The 20,754-nt window shown below is 41.9% G+C and overlaps 1 protein-coding gene across 7 annotated transcripts; it reads left to right on the top strand.

The window, feature by feature from the left end:
* The first annotated feature begins 718 nt into the window (after nt 1–718).
* Nucleotides 719–20,479, top strand: ABRAXAS1 (abraxas 1, BRCA1 A complex subunit). 7 transcript variants are annotated; one of them, XM_032334825.1, is made up of 11 exons: nt 1,001–1,110; nt 2,073–2,307; nt 2,503–2,592; nt 6,628–6,664; nt 9,747–9,813; nt 11,212–11,405; nt 12,457–12,576; nt 14,118–14,202; nt 16,599–16,713; nt 17,090–17,494; nt 19,417–20,479. In XM_032334825.1, the coding sequence occupies exons 3-11, from the start codon at nt 2,562–2,564 to the stop codon at nt 19,464–19,466; spliced, it is 1,104 nt and encodes a 367-aa protein (XP_032190716.1). In that variant the 5' UTR covers nt 1,001–1,110; nt 2,073–2,307; nt 2,503–2,561; the 3' UTR covers nt 19,467–20,479. The 7 variants fall into 7 exon arrangements, with proteins under 7 accessions (XP_032190710.1, XP_032190712.1, XP_032190711.1 ...); XM_032334819.1 differs by lacking the exons at nt 1,001–1,110; nt 2,073–2,307 and adding an exon at nt 719–911 and having other exon boundaries at nt 2,502–2,592; XM_032334821.1 differs by lacking the exons at nt 1,001–1,110; nt 2,073–2,307 and adding an exon at nt 721–911 and having other exon boundaries at nt 2,502–2,592; nt 17,090–17,562.
* The last annotated feature ends 275 nt before the right edge of the window (nt 20,480–20,754 follow it).

Below are 20,754 nucleotides of genomic sequence, written 5' to 3'. Positions count from 1 at the left end.
TCCGCGAAGAGCGGCTGAAGCGAGGCAGGAAACGCCGCTTCGGTAGGAAACACACAAGTCGGCCCACAGGGCGCCCCGAGACCCGGACCGAGCCGCACCCCAGCTCGGAGCCCGGCACTCGGCCGTCAGGAAACGCAGCTTCACGCACCCGCGCGGCCGCCGCCCCGCCCGCGCCTGCCGCCCCCGCCGCCCCCGCAGGCGCTCCCGCGGCCGCGCATCGCGGCAGGCTCCGGAGGAGACGCGGGCGCGACCCGCGAAACGGGCGCCAGCGCCGAAGCCCCGGGAGGAAGAGCGGGTCCCGGCCTCCGCGGCCCTGACGCGGCCCCGCCCTCGCGCTACTCCATGACGTTACAGAGCGTCCCCCGTCCGCGCCGCTCGTTCCGCGCAGGGTGCGCGCGCGCCGCGGGTACGGTGCTGCGCAGCCGCGTCCCAACACGCGTGCGCCTGGAGCGCGGAGTCTGAAGCCGAAGCCCGGGTGGGACCGCGACGGCGACGGCGACCGCTCCGCCCGGGAGGAAGACGCCCCGCCGCCGACCCCACCCCCTGGCCGCACCCTTGCGGGCAGAGGGCGCCCGCGCCTCCAAGGGCCCGCTCCTGCCGCGGTGCGCGCAGCCTCTGGTGCGCCGACGCGGGCCCCGCCCCTCCGCTCGGTCGCTGGCTGGGTCGCTCGGCCGGCCCCGCCCACCCGCTCGCTCGCCCGCCCGGCCCCGCCCATCCGCCCGGCCCCGCCCATCCGCCCGGCCCCGCCTTGCCGCCGCGACGCAGAGCAGCGGGCCCGGCGCGCCCCGCCCCTGCACCCCTCGCGGCGCGGCGCCGGCGGAAGCATGGAGGGCGAGAGCACGTCGGCGGTGCTCTCCGGCTTTGTGCTCGGCGCGCTCGCGTTCCAGCACCTCAACACCGACTCGGACACGGTGAGCCGCGGGGCGAGGCGGGCTCCGGCGTCGCCTCGGAAGAGGCCCCGCCGCCGTTTCCCGGGTCCCGCCCACGAGCTCCCCGACGGCGCCCCGCCCTCTCCCGCTCCGGGGCCGTCCCGGGGGACCCTCGGCCGCCGGGTCTCTGGCGGGACGAGCCCCGCCCCCTCCGACCCGTGTCCGAGTCCTCGCCCGACCGGTGTGTCCCGCGCTCCCCGCGGTCCCCGTTCCTCGGGCGCAGCTCGCTCGCGAGCGCACGGAGGGTTCCCGGCGCCGGAGGTTCCGCGCGTTCGCGGCCGCGGGCCGCTGCGGTTCTCGTGCGGGACGCGCCCCGCGGCCGGCTGCCGCCCGGGAGGGCTTCGCGGGGGCGGTGTGCGCCGGCGGGCGGGCCTCTGCCCTGGTGCGTGCGCTCGGGGCGCTCGGGACGCGCCCCTGGGACGGAAGCGCGTCCGTGTCCGCCGCCGCGGGCCGCTGGGTCGTGCTTGTGCGGGCGGCGAAGCTCTCGGGGGCGGGCGCGGCTCGGAAACGTGCGGGAAGCCCGGGGAGTCCGCGCCCGAGCCGCCGCGTCCGAGGGTTCCGCCGCGGGCAGAGCCTGCGGTTCGGCCGGGCGCGGAGTCGCGCGTCCCGCGGCGTCGGCTGTCGCCGAGGCCGGGTCTGGGCACGGTCCCCACCGGGCCGGGACGCGTGTCGTGCGCGCGCAGCCGCGGGGCCGGGCCGGAGCCTTCGGGAACGCGCGCGGGGCGGCTCGGCCGTGCGGACCGCTGCGGGGTGCGGGGCCCCTGGGTCTCCGCGCGGGAAGCGGGAGCGCGCGGGCCGGTGGCCGGGGGAGCCGGCCGGGCCCCGCGTCTTCTCCCGCACCGCTTCCCTCCCGGGGGTTGTGCGCGGCTCCGCGCGGTGGAGAGTCCGGTCCGGGCTCCGACCTGCGACCTGAAACCTTCCCCTGTGGGTCTCGTGACCGGGGGCGGCGCCTCGGAACGCGGACTCGCGCCTCTGCCGGGTGCCGAGCGCGCCGGGTCGTCAGTGCGCCGAGTGGAGGGACTGAAGCCCGAGTCCGGAGACGTCGGTGCTGTCGCGGCCGACCCCTGCACATGAGGAACGAGCAGGACGCACAGCTCCCCGTCCAGAAATCGGACTCCATTCCCGACCTCTCGTGCTCTGCAGGCTGTAACCCGCGGACCGAAGCGCTGGGTCGTTTCGTAGCTCGGAAGCAGCCACGGGCTTCCCGAATCCAGTCTTTGACCCGTTCCTGGGACGATCGCTGTCGCTGCTGTTCCCGTCTAGGGTTTCACCGCTCAGAACCGGGAGTCCCCAGGCTCCTTCTCTGGCCCCAGGCTGACGCTCCTCCTCCTCCAAATACTGTGTGTTCGTTTCTGGCCTGAAGCCTTCTGGGTTCCGGGTGAGGCCTTTGCCGTCTCTCTGCTGTTCTGTTTCCCAACACACTGCAGTGCCCCTGGGCTTTCTTCTGGGTACCGGGCTGTTTCCCGCATTTTGTATGCATTGGGAAACACTTGGGAAACATTGGGTAGTGGAGTGACTGAGTAGTTAGTTCAACCACATAATTCCATATACTGCTTATTTTTATCCTTATAGGAAGGTTTTCTCCTTGGGGAAGTGAAAGGTGAAGCCAAGAATAGTATTACTGATTCCCAAATGGATGATGTTGAAGTTATTTATACAATTGGTGAGTCACTTATTCTGTCTCTTGTATTTGGTGATTTATGCTGAACAGGATCAGCATAAGTGAGTTTTTAAATTGTTTTAAGAAACAGATAAAGCATGTTAAAGCAGATTTTGTTGCATTCACTTTTCAGTTAAAATTATGACCATGATCTACTATAAAGCAAGAAAGAGTGTGCGACGTAGGATGTATGTAAGACTACCCTGCGGAAAAAGGTTGGAATAGCTCCTGTTTAGATTTAAGTGGCAGGAAGATGGCCCAGCAAGCAGTCCCCCCCCCCAAAAAAAAACAAAACAGTTCAGATAAAAACATAAAATACTGCAGAAAAGTTGGAAAAGAAGAACTGAAAAAACACTGATTAGATCACTGGAAACCCTAAGTAGCTTGCGGAGTGTAGTGGGGGGAAGGCCGGCCCCCAGAGAGGTTGAGGGATGGGCGCGGGACCACCTGCAGCAGACGGCAGCTTATTTTTTCAGGAGGAAGGGAGAAGGGAACATAGAAATCGACAGGGCGTTTTCTGATTACCTAATGTGTGACTTTTTTCTGGGCATATATTTTTTTAAAGATTGTATTTATTTATTTGACAGAGATCACAAGAAGGCAGAGAGAGAAAAAGGGGAAAGCAGGCTCCCTGCTGAGTAGAGAGGCTGCTTGTGGGGCTAGATCCCAAGACTGTGGGATTAGGACCCCGAGCTGAAGGCAGAGGCTTAACCCACTGAGCCACCCAGATGCCCCTCTAAGCATATTTTGAAAAAAGAAATTGGGGGTGTGGTTGATAAAAGACGTGGCATGATGACATCAGATTGTCTCATGACCTCTTTCCCATGTTAAACGAGTCTCTAAGTATCATCATTGGTAACTGCATTGTTTTTGCTGTGGAATTTAGCAGTCCTTTAAATAAATTATCCAGCTTTTCATTTTCATAAATTACACTACAGTGAACATCCTTAAACACTTTTCTACATTTGATACATAGATTCCTGGGGGTGGTTTTATGGTGTCAGAATATATGAGCATTTTTAAGGTTCTTGATCTATATTAGCAGATTGCTTTCCAGAAAGATGGTGTATCAGTTTATAGTCGTGTTTGTCATTTTTTTGTTTGCCACTTTTAAAGGTTAAAAATGGAAGTATATATGTAAATTTACATATCTCCCATTTTGTATCCATCTCTGTCAAATAAATAAATAATTGTATATAAATGTAGCATATATATTTGAAGTAAGTATATAAAGTAAATTCAGTCTCCTTAGAGTCTCCTCTGCAGCATCCCCTGTTTTACAAGTATCTTTTTCCTCATTAACAATACACAGGTATATAAATGTGTATATATTTATATATATACAAATGGGATTATCCTATACATGGATAAATATTTCCAAGATAAGTATCTCCAGTGATACTTTTCTATTAGCGCACAGTAGTATCAATGTGTATAATTTGCCCTTTCTTTCTAATGGCTCTGTGTTTACGCTGTATTTGCATACCAGCACTTACATAATCAGCTATGAATGACTTCCTATTTTTTTTTGTTAATACAAAACTATAGAATGGTAAACACTTTTATAGTGTATATATATCTCTATGCTTGAGTCTATTGGAAAGTCAGATTCCTTATAGACCGCTGCCTTTGGAAAAGTCATTCTATCTTAAGATTTCTCCACAATACGTAAAAGTGCACGTACTGTTGCTACCACAAAGTATTATCCAATTTTTTAATCTTTGCCAATTTGATCAATGAAAACAACTTTAATTTGTATTTCTTAATTACAAATGAGGTTGTTTATTTCTTTGGGGGCGGCTTTTGTTTTTGAAAAAGACAGGCCTGTTGCATGCTTTGACTGTATTTCTGCTAAACTATTTTGCTTTTTCTTACTGATTTGTAAATTACATTATAATGTGAGGTAATTGGGCTTTTGTCCTGTGTTGCACATGTTTGTACAGTTTGTAATTTTACTTTGTTAATGGTGTTTTTTTCAGCTCAGATACAAGCTTGCTTGCTTGCTTTATTTATTTATTTTTAAAGATTTATTTATTTGAAGGACAGCTGAATGACTCAGTCGTTAAGCATCTGCCTTGGGCTCAGGTCATGATCTCAGGGTCCTGGGATCAAGCCCCACACCGGGCTCTCTGCTCCCTGGGGAGCCTGCTTCTCCCTCTGCCTCTGCCTGCTGCTCCCCTTTTTTGTGCTCTAACAAGTAAATAAAACCTTTTTAAAAAAATAATGATTAAAAAAAAAAGATTTATTTATTTAATGGGAGGAGGGGCAGAGGGAGAGAAAATTTTAAGCAGGTTCCATGTGGAACCCATGCAGGCTTAAATTTCAGGATCCTGAAATCATGACCTGATCCAAAAACCAAGAGTCCTACGCTTAACCCACTGAGCCACCCAGGTGCCTCCAGACACAAACTTTAAAAGCAAAGCCTTGGGGCATTTTCCCCCTAATTGTAAGTGGCATGCTGCCCAAGGTAACCAGACATATTTTAAGGAGTTTAAGCAACCATTTATTGAACAACTCCATCGTGCTGGGACCAGTGTTAAACTTCAGGGTATTATTAGGCAAGTGTTGTAGGAACACTTAAGTAATTGCTCAGATTATTTTTAAATGTTGGATTACTAGATGACTAACAAGTAAAATCTAAGATCTGCAAATTACTACACTGCTTTGGTTAATGAGATTTTCATCATATACATTTGTAGACATACATCAGAGTATGTTTGGTCGGTTATCAGTAACGGACTGTTTCTGTTCAGTCTTGTTTTTTTTTTTTTTTTTTATAAGACAGGGATTTATCTGAGGGTAACATCCATTTGCTAGGAGAAAATTGTCTAAAGAGGATGGTCACTTTCCCTTTTTTTATTGACTGAATTATTTTTATTAATATACACATAGAGTTATTGAGATGATGATTTCATGTAGTTTTCTCTTTAAACATGGCACTTGCAGGGACAAACATGCAGAGATGTCTCCAGCCTTCAGATGTTTACTCAAAGAGATTGTTCAGTAGCAGTCTGATAACCGCTTTCCTCATCTAGCTCAAGAGTCACAGATTCTCTGTAATCAAACTGATGTCTTTGATTTAAGTGGCTAAAAAAATTTCTAGTCCTCTTGCAATGACCTGACACACAAATAGGACATGTCATGGGAACCGTCTGAAATACATGGTTGTTGTTAGAGTGATCCAGTAAGTGCTGTCTGGTAGATTTGATTTTGACAGAAGGGACCCTTAAGAGTGGGAAGCCTGGAAGAACTTATATTCTCTTTGTTGTTTTTAAACTAATCTCTGCACCTGGAGTGGGGCTCAGATTCACAGCCCTGAGGTCAGGAGTCGCACGCTCTGCAGCTGAGCCAGCCGGCCGCCCCAGAACATGTGTTTTCTTGGCAGGTTGCTGTGTTACCAGGTGTGGATGTTCCACTCCTGTCGTTCTCCAATAATTTTGAAAGATCTGTTAGTTTGAACTGCTAGAGGGAACACTATATTCATCTTGATATTTCCTGCAAGATTTATAGTGATGTCTTGTGCAATAGAATTTCTCTCTTTTGCACAGTATCTGCAGCTACCAGAATTTAGGTGTATTTTTATTGGCGAGAATAAAACTCCGTTCCTAAAAGACACTGGGTTCTTGTTTCTTAGTCTGGAGCTAACGTTAATGAATCTTTTATGAAGCAACTACTTGGAATAGTAGAAGATAATTCCTTTAGCTGCTGCTGTTGTCAACTAGGTAAAATTGGAATATAACCTTTTTAGAACTCAACGAAAATAGAGCGACTTTAAATTCATCTCTCGTGTGCCGTTCATTATGAAACCTGTTTAGAGGGAATGTAGTGTTCAAGTTAAGACTGAGGCACTGGGTTTGAATTTTGGCCCCACCATTCTCTCTGCTCGTTACCTCATCTTTTAAACGGAAGGAATGATGTAACATCTGTGTCATAGGTTTGTTGTGAGGATTAAATGAGATAATGTTAAAGTACTTCACTTAATATATGCTATTCAAATGAATATTAATGTAGTCCTAGCAAAAAATTCCTTTTTTCCAGACATCCAGAAATATATTCCGTGCTATCAGCTTTTCAGGTAAGTAGTCACAGCAAGTAAGTGATCCACTGTGAAAATTACCCTCTGCAAGTGAAGTCACTTTTTATACAAAACATTTTAATTATCAGTTACACATGGTGGTACTGATAAAAATGAAAAGACTTTTTAAAAAATACGTGAAAATCCACTTGTTCATTTCAACCCTGTCTGATGGTTGCTTCTCTGTGTTTGCCTTGTGCTTGCATTAGCCGGACTCCGCTGACTCCCAGCTGCCCGTTCACCAAGAAGGTTGCTTTTCTCACACTCAGTCACCTCACTGCATAGTGTCAGCTCACTGACTCGTTCTCATACAGCAGCAGCCCTTTTTCCTACTCTTTTATTCAGCCTGTTTCATCACTTGTTTTCTCACTTACCACATATCTAATGTCATCTTTTGTCTGTTAACTGGTTAGGTTATCTAACCTGCTTCCCATTGCTTTCTATGGTGAAAACTTGTGTTATTAGTCGCACAGATTATAATAGTACGGTAGCCCTAATAGGCTATGGTATTTTTTTTTCTTTAAGATTTTATTTATTTATTTACTTGAGAGAGAAAGCACGTGAGCATGAGAGGGGAGAGGGTGAGAGGGAGAAGCAGGCTCCCTGCTGCTCTGAGCAGGGAGCACGATGCGGGACTCGATCCTGAGACTCCCGGATCATGACCTGAGCCGAAGGCAGTCGCTTAACCAGCTGAATCACCCAGGTGCCGCTAGGCTATGGTATTTTCGAAAACTTTTTATTGAGGTATAACATACATATAGAAAAGTACACACATAAGTGAATTTTCATAAACACCTGTAATCACAGCATGGTGTAGGTATAATGAAATAACTTTATGATATATATAAACTGTACTTGGAAAATCAGTGTTACTGTCTTACGGTCACACTGTACATAGACTGAGGCTGTGTAAGAGTGGCAGTGGAGCATATGGTAAGGGTGAAGAAGATCTGTGGTAGCGGATGACAGAAGTCAAGGCTTCTTGCGGTCTTAAACTGCTGCACCAGAAAGAGCGAGATCTTGGATAGTGTTTTGCATACAACGGACGTACAAAAATACTTGCTGAATGAGGAATTCTTGGTGGAGACTCTTAAAAAGTACTTCCCTAAGGACTCTTGACCAGCAAAAAGATTAGGAATGAAGAGTGAAAAGGAAAAGTGATTCAGTGTCTACTGGCAACTGCCCTAAATAATTATAACAACTTAATAGAGCCTTAGAATGGAGGAAGCCCGTCTGATCCAGTGATGAGAAACCCATGCCTCAGCCTTTTTGCCTTGTAAGTTAAAGGGGAAGAAGGCATAAGGAGAACCACCGGAAAAGGCTGTCACTTAGTTAAGTTTTCTACACACTTCATTTTTCCTTAGCAAAACATGAGGCCTAAAAAAGTTCATGATAGAACCAGTGCCGCAGAACTAGTTTGCAGTAGAGCAGAAACTAGAAGAATGAGGATTTTGTCAATTCTGCTCCCAACAGCATACCATGGTGTCGCTTCCCTGTTTTGAATAATAGAGTTAAACATGTTAAAGCCTTTTAATACCATACTTCTTGGACTCCCAGTTGAATAAGCTTTAACGCCCACTTTTATGTGCTAATACAGAGGGTGGCAAAGTATGGCCTATTTTTATAGGGCCATCTGGAATAGTTAATGTATTTTTTAAGGGCTGTTAAAAACAAAAAGAACAACAGAAGAATATGCAGCAGAGACTGTGTCCAGCAAAGCCTAAAATATTTACTCTCTGACCCTTTACAGAAAAGTTTGCCAGCTCTTTTCTAATAACATTGTTTCTCAAAGGTTTCCAATGAAGAACGCCAAATCACTTATCAAGAATCTAGAGGAAACATCTGGAAAACAGTCCACTGAAGCCTAAAACTCAGTCACTTAAAAAGTTACGCAGTTTAACGTGAATTCTGCACAGTATCATTCTATATAAAAATGTGCCTCTCCACCCCAGGAATTTCACATAAAATCAGTGTTTGCACAGAGTATATACTGTTATCCTGTTGTTTCTTACACACCTGGTGTATTGCCTTACGCCCCCGTTTGAGAAGTGGGAAGTGGACCAGGCTAGAGAAATACAGGAATAAACTCTTGTATTTAGAGTATTCATGTTAGAATAACAGATTAGGTGGATGGATCTCTTTGATCAGTGGAAATCCCCTTTTGATAGCTGGAACACTCCATTTTGTCTATTTTCCCATTAAAATTTTTGATGGAAAATTTTTAATGTAAGTCGTAAATTAAAAAAAAATAAAAACATTGCTTATTAGAATGTATTTTTTTGTTTGACATACCTAAATTTTTTCAGTACAGATTAGAACCACCAGTAAAAGCCTTATTACAGTGAATATTATTTACAAAGGAGTTTGCATGACAGGTATTTCACCATCATAGAAAAGAATATTGTTGATTTCAGTGAATGTTAAAAAGAGGAGAGTATTATCTGCATCCACTATTGTTGGAGAAGGAGGAAAGCTGAAAGTAGACACTTCAGAGTCTTTTAGAATTATCCTTCCAGTCCTTCCTACGTCTTTGACCTTCCAGCAGGACAAAGACAACTAAACCAAAGTCTAAGCACCTTGTCCGCCCCACCAAAAAAACCCCAGAAGGACCCGCACCTAAAGTGCTGCTCAACGTAATAGAAGTACAGCTTTTGGAATTAGCAATAAATAAACTGTTTGTCGTTGTGTTTCATTACTCATACGTTCTTTTGTATGTATCAGTATTGTAAAAAAAGTTTTAATAAGCAGATTGTGAATGAATTGTGACTGGCTATGTAGACTTTTAAAACTTTTTATATTTAATGGATAGTTTGTTTTAGGCTCAAGAAAATATGATGCCCAAATTTATTTCTTGAAATTTCTCCACTCCTTTTCCTTTCTTGTTGTTTATGGGCCTCACATTTCTACCGTTTTAAGTCTGTTAATTTGAGGAAATTTCTCTGTTACTATTTTTAGAACTTGATCTGACCAGCAAGTGGGTATATGGATTTTGGTTGGGTAAGGAGTAACTAAAATCAAAAGTGCTAGCAAAATCATATTTTTAGCCTATTTGAAATGCTTTTAATTTTGGCTTGTTTTACAGCTTTTATAATTCTTCTGGTGAACTAAATGAGCAAGCACTGAAGAAAATATTATCAAGTGTCAAAAAGGTATTCCCTAACTGACCTTTTGTTTGTTTGGTGTTATGTGTATTATTTTCAGCCTGAAAAACATCTAATACTTTGACAGAATCTTAAAGCAGCACTTGTCTTCACAATGTCCTATAAGCAGGTGAGGAAAGGCTTGTTCTTTCCAGAAATTCAGAGTTGTGCTCTGAGAGCAGAACTAGTCATTCAAAGTTATTACTCTTGTTCTCCTCCTCAACGATTCTAATTAGCGCTGATCCTCTCCTGTATTCCTGCCACACACCTTCCCAGCCCATTTATTCTAGGACCTAACTCATTCCTGTTATTTTCCATAGCTGGAGTTACTAGCACTTTGCTATATAGAACCTCATTTGAACCCTCTACACATACTTGGTGTTAAGACTTGTTGAGTGATCAAAATAGGGTTTTTTTTTCCAAATACAAAATGGTGGGGGAGGGAGGGTTCCTTCTTAAAACATTTTGATCTCTGAGTTGAGAATAAAAGTAGATTCAGTAAGAGAAATTTAAAAACCATCCTTTGATGAAAATGCTTTTTTAATATTTTACATTTTATTATAAAATTACATTATATTTTACATTTAAAATGTACCTGTAAAAATTTTTTGGTTTTAAAAAGAAGAGAACTCATTTTAATTTCCTCTGTTTAAATGTACAGATACAAAACTTCGTTGCTAAAGTCGTCATATACAGATCTCTAAGCAAAGCGGTTGCTTTCATCTTGTAATTACCAAGTTCTCAGCGAATGAGATTCATTTTTCCAGTTTAAAAAAATTTAGTAATACTTATAGATTTGTTCAGCAGATGTTACAGTTTATAAAACCATTTCATAGGATCTTATTCAATTTTGAAACCTGCTCTGTGGGTTAGGTGATATCATTTCCATATAAATTTCAGTTAAAAGTTGTTGGGTTCAGTTTACTTATTTAGCAAACCAAGAACCCAAACAGGATGTTAACTTGTTTTCCTTGACATTTTCTTCATTTAAATTATGACTGAAAACTATGATTTTAAAATAGCAAATACCTCTAGGAGCTAGAGGAAGTTAGGAATTTTTTTTTCTCTACATTAACTAAAATAGTAGCCATGTAACTGAATGGACTTTAACTGAATGACTATAAATCAGTTTGCATACTTTAAAAGTAAAGTGTAGGGATGCCTGGGTGGCTCAGTCAGTTGGGTGAGTATTTGCTATTTTAAAAATAAAATATTTAAAAAAATAAATAGAAAAAAGAGTAAAGTATATACTAAAGTTTGTGCTTTGTTTATCTATGCCCCAAATCTTGCTAAGTTTGAGAAAGCCATTTGTAAGGCTGTCAACTTTATTGCTTAATTATGATAGTAAGACACATAATAATTATAACCATTAAGGTATACACCTGATTTTTTTGTATTTTCTCTCAGGCTGTGGTTGGTTGGTACAAATTCCGACGTCATTCAGACCAGATCATGACATTCAGAGAGAGACTGCTTCACAAAAACTTACAAAATCACCTCTCAAGCCGGGAACTTGTTTTTCTACTGTTAACACCAAGCATAATAACGGAAAGCTGCTCTACTCACCGGCTGGAGCATGCCTTATATAAACCTCAGAAGGGGTCAGTGTTGGCCAGTCACTGGCTATTTTAAGTTAATAGAAAAATATACCCAATGCTTTCATTGTACTTTTAGCCTCTTACCAAACATTTTTAAATATTGTTGCATTAGATTGTCAGAATAACCGAAGTTGGTCTGCCATGTCTCTCAGATGGGAAAATGAAGGTTAGATAAGGAAATTAGAAGCCCGGTATGGAACGCTGACATGTGTTTTGGCACTGAGGATTTGTTACTATTTCCCATGAGGTAGAGAACTGGTTACAGAAGGACGCAACATGGAACCAAGCTTAGGTACTTGAGCAGCTTTTCTCTAACTCTGCAGGGAAGCAAGGTCATTCTTGATGGCCCACCAAAATGAGTTAACACCCCCCCACCACCAAGTTATAGAACATTCTCGTGGAATATGAGGGTTAAGTAAAAGATTACCAACTAATTTTATTATTCATGGAAGACAGGATAAAGCTCAACAATACTGCCTATTTTTACATGTTAAAATAGCCATTAAAGTATTATTTTCACACAACTATCTTACGCAATGCCCTCTTCACTGTTTTTTTTTTTAATTTTAAAATTTTTTATTTTTTATAAACATATATTTTTACCCCCAGGGGTACAGGTCTGTGAATCACCAGGTTTACACACTTCACAGCACTCACCAAAGCACATACCCTCCCCAATGTCCATAATCCCACCCCCTTCTCCCAACCCCCCTCCCCCCAGCAACCCTCAGTTTGTTTTGTGAGATTAAGAGTCACTTATGGTTTGTCTCCCTCCCAATCCCATCTTGTTTCATTGATTCTTCTCCTACCCACTTAAGCCCCCATGTTGCATCACCACTTCCTCATATCAGGGACCTTTTTACTGTTTTTAAAAGGCATTTGCCTCAAGTCAATAAATTCTATCTCAGGTAAGTAGTTTAGAATGGGTTTTTTTGTTGTTGTTTTTTAATCTTGCAGGGGAAAGGTACTCTGTATATAATATGTATAAGTTTATATAGGTATGTAATAGTTGGATGCTAATATTTCACTTTAAGTTAAAATTTTATTTTTTCAGACTTTTTCACAGGATACCATTAGTGGTGGCCAATCTGGGCATGTCGGAACAGCTGGGTTATAAAACCATGTCAGGTTCCTGTGAGTCTGCTGGTTTTAGCCGAGCAGTAAAAACACACAGGTGAGGTTCTTCAGCTGCTTTCCCTGTTCATGTTTTGAAATTTATTTTTTATTACACAGAATAAAAACGAAAGAACAATGATAACCTTACACACGTAAACCAGACTGTTTTTACTTTCTCCGTATTTCCTTCTAGCACTTGTCCATTTATAATATACAAAAAAGGAGGGGTGTTTCATATCCTGTATAAGTCCACATATGTATTCTAATAATAAATAGCTAGTCTCAATTTTCTAAGGCAGAAATTTAATTATAAAGGCATGAAATTAGACTGAATATTAAATAATACGAGGCTTTAGCCAAGATTCACTCATACTATGTAGGCTACTGAACTGTAATTTTTTGTGGGTTTTGTTTTTTTTTTTTTAGATTTTATTTATTTATTTGGCAGAGAGGCAGGAAGAGAGAGGGGGTGGGAAGCAGGCTCCCACTGAGCGGAGAGCCTGACATGGGGCTCAATCCCAGGACCCTGAGATCATGACCCAAGCCAAAGGCAGAGGCTTAACCCACTGAGACACCCAGGTGCCCCACTTTTTTGTGTTCTTTAAGGGAATAATGTCAGAAATTACACTGGGACTATAGAGTGCTATAGTCCCGGTGGAAATGGAGAGTGGAAACTGAGAATAAGGGACTCAATTTTTATTCATTTTTGTGTCCCCACGATGATTAACCATTTTTTTTTAAAGATTTTATTTATTTATTTGACAGACAGAGATCACAAGTAGGCAGAGAGGCAGGCAGAGAGAGAGAGGAGGAAGCAGGCTCCCTGCTGAGCAGAGAGCCCGATGCGGGACTCGATCCCAGGACCCTGAGATCATGACCTGAGCCGAAGGCAGCAGCTTAACCACTGAGCCACCCAGGCGCCCTGATTAACCATTTTTATAGAAACTGAATACCGCATTTCATTGATTCTGAGATACAGAGTTTTACGTCTCACATTGGGGTATTTTACAAACTATGCCTAACCCCTCCCTTTTTTTCCTTTTTGTCACATAAAATAATGTTTCTTTCAATCAGTGATGACTTCAATAAAATTTTTTTTTAAGATTTTTTATTTATTTATTTGACAGAGATCACAAGTAGGCAGAGAGAGAGAGAGAGAGAGGAGGAAGCAGGCTTCCCGCTGAGCAGAGAGCCCAATTCGGGACTTGATCCCAGGACCCTGAGATCTTGACCTGAGCCGAAGGCAGTGGCTTAACCCACTGAGCCACCCAGGTGCCCTCAATAAAATATTTTTAAAATTGACTGGTCCCCAGTCCCCATTGCCAAGAAGGAAACTGTTTTCTTACCCCCTCTCTTTCAGTGTTTATTTTTACTTAACTTCTTTTGAGTCCTGGCAATCGAATTTAAAAGACTTTGAAGTCTGCTAATGGGAAGATATGTACGAAGTTTTCTGATTGATTTTGCTGTGAACAAGTGGGTTGACAAAATATGGTCCCTACAAAACGAGTAAAAAGAATCTTTTCAACTACGGATATGTGTTTCATTGTGGCATTAAAATGATCTCTATATATTTGCCTGACAAAATGCTAATTTTTGCAGCTCTGAATTTTTTACAGAAGATGGATCTTTAAAGGAGGTACATAAAATAAATGAAATGTATGCTTCTTTACAAGAGGAATTAAAGGTAAGTTAACATATCAAACACTTAAAGACTACTTGGAGAGTTCATATCAAATTGATAACTGAAATCTTTAGGGATAACTTGGCATTTCATTAGGTTTATATTTTTATAGTAGTTTATATTCTTATATTTTTATAGTAGTTCAGGTTCAGTAACAAAGACCTCAGTCTCAGTGGCCTACCAAAACTAAAGTTTAGTCTCACTTACATTATATCCTGGCTGCAGCTGTGCTCTTCTAAGTGCCGTCTTCATTCCGGGGTCCAGACTGAAAGAGCACCCATATGTGGGACGTGCTCTTCTCATGACAAGGGAAGAGAGCAAGAGAGCGGAGACACTTCACAACAGCTCTTAAAACTCCTCAGAGCTGGCAGGTCGCTTCCACTCACATTTCATTGGCCAGATTATATATATCTCTATTTCATGGCAGTAGATAGGGATATGTATAATCCTTTATATATAAATATAATAGATAATTCCTTCCCTAATATATATTATATTATGTATTATAGGAATTATGTATTATATTTATATATATATAATTCTTTCCCTAAAAAGGGAAGCAGTATTTGAGAATAAAATAATCTACCACCGTGCTAAATTCTATCTCATTGAATCAGCTGGAGAAGTAGACCTCAAGATGGGATTAGACATGTAAGAGATTTATTAGGCCTGAGAAAGATAAGAGGGGGGAGGAGCAGGAGCAGGCCGAGAGAGTTGTAATGCTGAGTCCGACACCAGAGAAAGGAGACAGACAGGAAGGGGAGGACATTTGGGTAGAGAGAGCTTTAGACTGCAGGGCCAGAGTGGTTTCAGCCAGGCTGCTGAGGACTCTGAGCAAAGCTTTCCTACTGGAATGGATTTGTACTAATAGCCCACTGTGTTCAGTCACTGGTTAAGAGCAGCCTAGGGGAAGCGTGGCTTCAGTAATGGACCCAAAATGATGGTAGCTGGGGCCTTTAGTCAACTAGGCTTCTCCCAAATGGAGATATGAGTAGTATATTCCATGGCCACCATATTCATTGATAAGGCAAATTAAGAGAAGTGAGGTTAATACATTTCACACTACTAATATTGCTATTTTTTAATGTGAATGGTAACATGGGAATTTTAGAAAATAGAAACATCCAGACCCCATCATTGTAACATAACTATTTTCACTTTGCCATATTTTCTAGTTTTTCCCTAATATATAAAGGCTTTTACATAGTCGACAGTGATGGAAATTTACAAATTTCTGCCATGATTTTTATTTAACGTCATGAAGCATTTTTCAAAAACATTAATAAGCATTTTTGTTACATATTCTTCAGTTCTTTTTAATGGCTATGTATTTCATATAGCAATATATTAGAACTTTTATGTCAAAAGTACTAACTTGGCCTAAAACAAGGAATGTAGAGGTCTGTTACAGGAACTGCAGACAGAAAGCGGCCGAGCTTCAGGAAGAAATTGGTACCAGGAGGTGGAATGCCACCAGAACTTAATTTTTCCCCTTGTGTCTGCACATTGGTTTCCTGCATAGTACCTACAGATCTGTTTGTTCATTCACTGGCTAACCAGAGAAAAACATTAAGATCTGTTCAGAAGATTGAGATTTGTCCACTGGCTATGTGATATCTCTGCTTGGGTCAGTTAGGGTGAAAGTCGGTAAAAGGGGTCACTGGTAAACTTTTATGGCATGGTGGACAAGATGGTGAGAAATAGGCTGGGCAGATAATCCTAAAATGTATCCATTTTAAAACTAAGCATGAAGAAGTAAAAAAGTAACATTCTAAAACTAGATGTAACAACATACTACCCTATAATTGGAAATTAGTTACTTTTGATTTGAAGTATACCAAGAAACATCATCTTACATTAGTTTTTATTATTTCCTAAAGGTATTTTATTTTATTTATTATTTCCTTAAGGTATTTCCAGAGGGTATTTTAACTAGTACTTAAAACTAATAACTGGTAAGGCCAGTCTGCTTTTCAAAAGTCATTTCTTCTACACTAATTAAAAATCTGTAACAGTTTTTTCATAACAAAAAAAGTTACTTTTCCTTATTGTCAGTTTCTTAATGTTAGATGTTTGCAGTAAATGTGCATTTCTCAAAATACTGCAGTATTTTTTTGTTCCAAAAATATTTTATTTCTGTGTCTTATCAAGCAGATAACTGGTGTGATAAAGCTGTGTATAAATGGGAAGTTACTACATCTGGAAAACATTTTATAACCTATAAAGCACCATGTAAATGCTTGTTGAATTCCTTCAGAAAATAGCAAAATAAAAAGTGTTTATAAAGGCTAATAATACTTGATACTGTGTACCACAAAGGATTTCCTATACTTTGTGAACCTAGACTGTAGGACACAACTTGAATTTTATCCATGCCATTAAATTCCTTTACTTGGCAGAGTATATGCAAGAAAGTAGAACACAGTGAGCGAGCGGTAGAGAAACTACTAAAGGACGTAACTAGATTGAAACGGGAAATTAAAAAAAGAAAACAGGCACAAATTCAAGTAGCACGTAAGTAAAAAGTTCACACATCACTACCTTCCGTGCGTTAAAAAAAATTCTCACTGATGTGAGTTACGGGTGAGCTGCCTACACTAACTGATCATCTACCTTAGGGTTAAAAATAATTGTTTTGTTAATACTCTTAAATCCTACTAAATAAAGGTATTTGTAGCTAGACTATATTGCTATTAAAAAAATACAACTTAAACCTTCTTTATAGGGCGTATAAATTAGAATTTAGGATTATGCACACCATTTTTCTCAATTTAGAGGATTTGATGTAACTGTTCAGTTAAAGTCTTTTTAACTTTACTGAAAAACAGATTGCTGCAAAAGCTTTGTAGAACAAATATTGTATGTTGAACTGTTGTTTTATTTTGTTTAGGAGAGAACATAGAAAAAGACCCTCAGGAGAACATTTTTCTTTGTCAAGCTTTAAGGACCTTTTTTCCAGATTGTGAATTTCTTCATTCATGTGTGATCTCCTTGAAAAATAGGCATATTTCTAAAAGTAGCTGTACTGCCAACCACCAACTCGATGTGATAGACAACTTAACCTTAATGGTAGAATATGCTGACATTCCTGAAGCTAGTGCAGCTAGTGGTGCGCCGCAGATCATTAAACGTAAAGCTTTAGATACCGATGATGGATGGCAGTTCAAGAAGTCACGGCCATTAGAGATACAAAACAAACCATCTAAAACAGATACTGATAGTAGTAATCAAGAAAAAGCATCCACGATGAGCAGCCCTGAAACAGATGAAGACGTTGAAAAAATGAAGGGTTCTGGTGAATATCCACAGTCTCCTACATTTTGATCCTTTTAGGCCAGAGGGACATTTTTAATTGGCTGAAGGGTAAAGCCATTTATATTGTTTTTACTACGTTTAGGTATTTGCAGTAATACATAAGTTCTGGTACATTTATTTTTTAAAGCAATTTATTTTAAAACCATAACCTTTTTTGTCCACCCCCCTCCCTGCCTTTGTTAAAGATTTTAAGTTATTTCTGCACCCAACATGGGGCTTGAACCCCCAACCACAAGATCAAGAGTTGCATGTTCCACCAACTGAATCAGCCAGGCACCCCGCCCTTTTTTGCTCCTTTTACAAAACTGTTGAGGGAAGAGCTTAAATGATATTCTTTCAAACTTCTATAGCATTGTTTAGAAGTGGAAAAGAAAGACTAGCCTTATTTTCACAACAGAAAAAAAGATGTCTGAAGTTAATATGAAATGTATTTCATTTTTATCTAAGTCATTGCAATTCCTGCTCTTTATGATAAATGGCTAGAGTTGCCAGATAAAATGCTGGACAACATTAAAAACATTGTTTAAATGAGTAATTGAATCTGAATTGGAGTTCAAATTTAATTACATGTCCTGTATTTCTATTTGCTAAATCTGGTAGTTCTAATTATGGCAGAACTGTAATACAGCACAAATCTCTCTCCCTAGTCTAGATCCCTCTACACAAAATTGAGTGAATCCAGAATTTGAGTACAGAACAAGCCTGGTAATCCAGTGTGTCTGAGATCAGCAGCTGGTCAAGTATCTGAAAAGACCAGTTAAAATGGGACTCAAAAATGGTACATACGGGTATCAGTATACACATGTCTATCACAGAGATTTCACTGCAACATGAAGCAGAATTGTACGTTCATTTGTCAGCCTTTTGTTGTAGGACTAGGCACTTCTCTGTGAGAATATTGGTGTTCCTGTGTAAATCACATACATGTCTTAACCTTTACAGTTCCCAGTTTTAGTTTCTTAAGAGTGAAGAATTTAAAGAAGCTTTTGAAAAGCAACCGAAGTACAAAATGCTGGGTTTTTTTTTTTCCCCATTTCACGGCACCCTCCTGCTTGCACCTTTCTTCAGTTCTAACCACACTGAATCTGACAACTCTTTTTCTTTTCTCACTTTTTTGCAAGTCTTTCAAAAGCATTTACTTCGTTTTCATGGCAAGAATAACTTTAATGCTCATACTTCATCAGTACAGTGACAGACAAAACTAACATAGGTCTGGGGACAGAACATCTGCCTCTTGGCAATGCAAAACTCAGCAGGTTTGAAGAGTCCTGGGCTTCAGTATGATTTTGAGTTTAACTCACAGTTTAACCCAGTCAGTTGGTTAAGTGGAAGTTGGCTAGGAGAGCTTTTACTATGTTTTTTGTATTCGTCTTTTCCTTAATTGTGAGAATTTTCCACGAAGCTTATACATCATATGAACCCTTCGTGTTTTATTCACTGGATGAAATGCTGAACACATTTTGACCATTTTACTAAGTAACAGACCAAATTCTAGCTATTATCAAGACTATCTTTTATCTGTAACATGCCTTAGTTACCATGGGGTGCTAATGAAGCCCACATTAACAGCAGGGATGTTCTGTACCAATTATTGAGTTTCTGTTGGGATTCTTTTAACTGGTTACCTAAGAAGCACTGTGGTGTCACAACATAGGGCAGGAGGAGGGGTAATAGGTTGGCAGTCTAAAGCCTAATTTAAAAATAACCATAAACAGGGGCACCTGGGCTGCTCAGTTGGTTAAGCATCTGCTTTTGGCCCAGGTCATGAACTCAGGGTGCTGGGATCGACTCCCTGCTCAGCAGGTAATCTGCTTCTCCCTCTCCCTCTGTTCCTCTCTACCCACCCCCACCACCCTATGCTCTCTCTCCAATAAATAAATAGTCTTTTTTTTTTTTTTAAAGTACCACAAACATCACTAGAGCATTTAGAACATCACCTAAAACATAGATAAAAGACTAAATGCAACCAACAAATGAACTACTGGAGGAAGTCCCTGAAAGCACAAGACTGCTGGCTGACCGCCAGCTGGACTGAAACAAAGGTTCCTCACCCATTCCCATCCTTGGACTGTACATTTTGCCTACTGTTCCCACAGTGGAAACTGTTGCAGGGACATAGCCTTGAGAAAGTAAGGTGTTGACACCATATGGATTGTGTGTGTGACTGAACCTAGTTAAGGCCTTAATATAAACTAAGACTAGCAGGCAGGTGCGGAAATCTACTTGGCTTGGGGCCACCCAAGACAAACTTCTAAGTTCCCTTGTTTGCTAAGGGAAACTTACAAATCTTGGAGTTATCTGCCCCTTTAGTCTCTCCCTGCTCTCCATGTACCAGATTATGAACCAACAGATGAAACAGGCTAGACATATGCGAATAGAGATCTCCCGAGGACAATAGATTTTTCAAAGGCTGCTTAAAAGAAACATGCCTTCAAACCAAGTTCAATTTGCTGAAACACTATAGAAAGGGAATGCATTTGGCTCATACTTGTGCACAATGATCCATCATCTCTGAAGGAAGAAATGCTAAATTTCAGAGAATCTTGCTGAGGTCAGTACCAGCTGAACTTCCATAGTTAAGTTTGATGACCCAAGTTTCAAGGTATTAAATGAAAAGAAGAAAATGGGTTCCGACAGGTCATTTTTTCCCCAATTCTCAACTTTTGGTGATTAGCCTATCACTGGAGTAAGATAGTTCTAGACCATTTGCCTATGGATCATTTTAAAGTATGCTACCAAGTTTTAAGATAGACAAGCCCAGGAGTAAATCTGAGGTCCTGTGACTGCACTCCTATCCATCCCCATGTAACATCTCTACAAAGGGAAGAACCAATGTCCTAGCCAAGCATACTCCTCTTTCCAAGTTAGAAGGGTTCCTGAGTGGCTTAGTCATTAAGCCTGAGTCTTCGGCTCAGGTCATGATCCCAGAGTCCTGGGATCAAACCCCGCATCAGGCTCCCTGCTTGGCAGGAAGCCTGCTTCTCCCACTCCTGTTTCCCCTGCCTGTGTTCCCTCTCTCCTGGTCTCTGTGTCAAATAAGTAAATAAAATACTTTAAAAAAGAAAGAATCAGCAATTTTAAATCCATATCCTGCCACATGGAATTTGTACATTAACACTAGCATTCTACCTTCATGCACCTATATCCCTAAAATCCCATTTACAAGACAGAATCTGGGTCTAAAGTAAAATTCAATATAAGTCATCCTCCTCTCCGTATTTGAAATCCCAATGAGTTGTA

The sequence above is a fragment of the Mustela erminea genome, chromosome 2 (assembly GCF_009829155.1).
Source record: "Mustela erminea isolate mMusErm1 chromosome 2, mMusErm1.Pri, whole genome shotgun sequence".
Lineage (NCBI taxonomy): Eukaryota > Metazoa > Chordata > Mammalia > Carnivora > Mustelidae > Mustela > Mustela erminea.
This window is presented reverse-complemented; position numbering and strand designations above follow the sequence as displayed.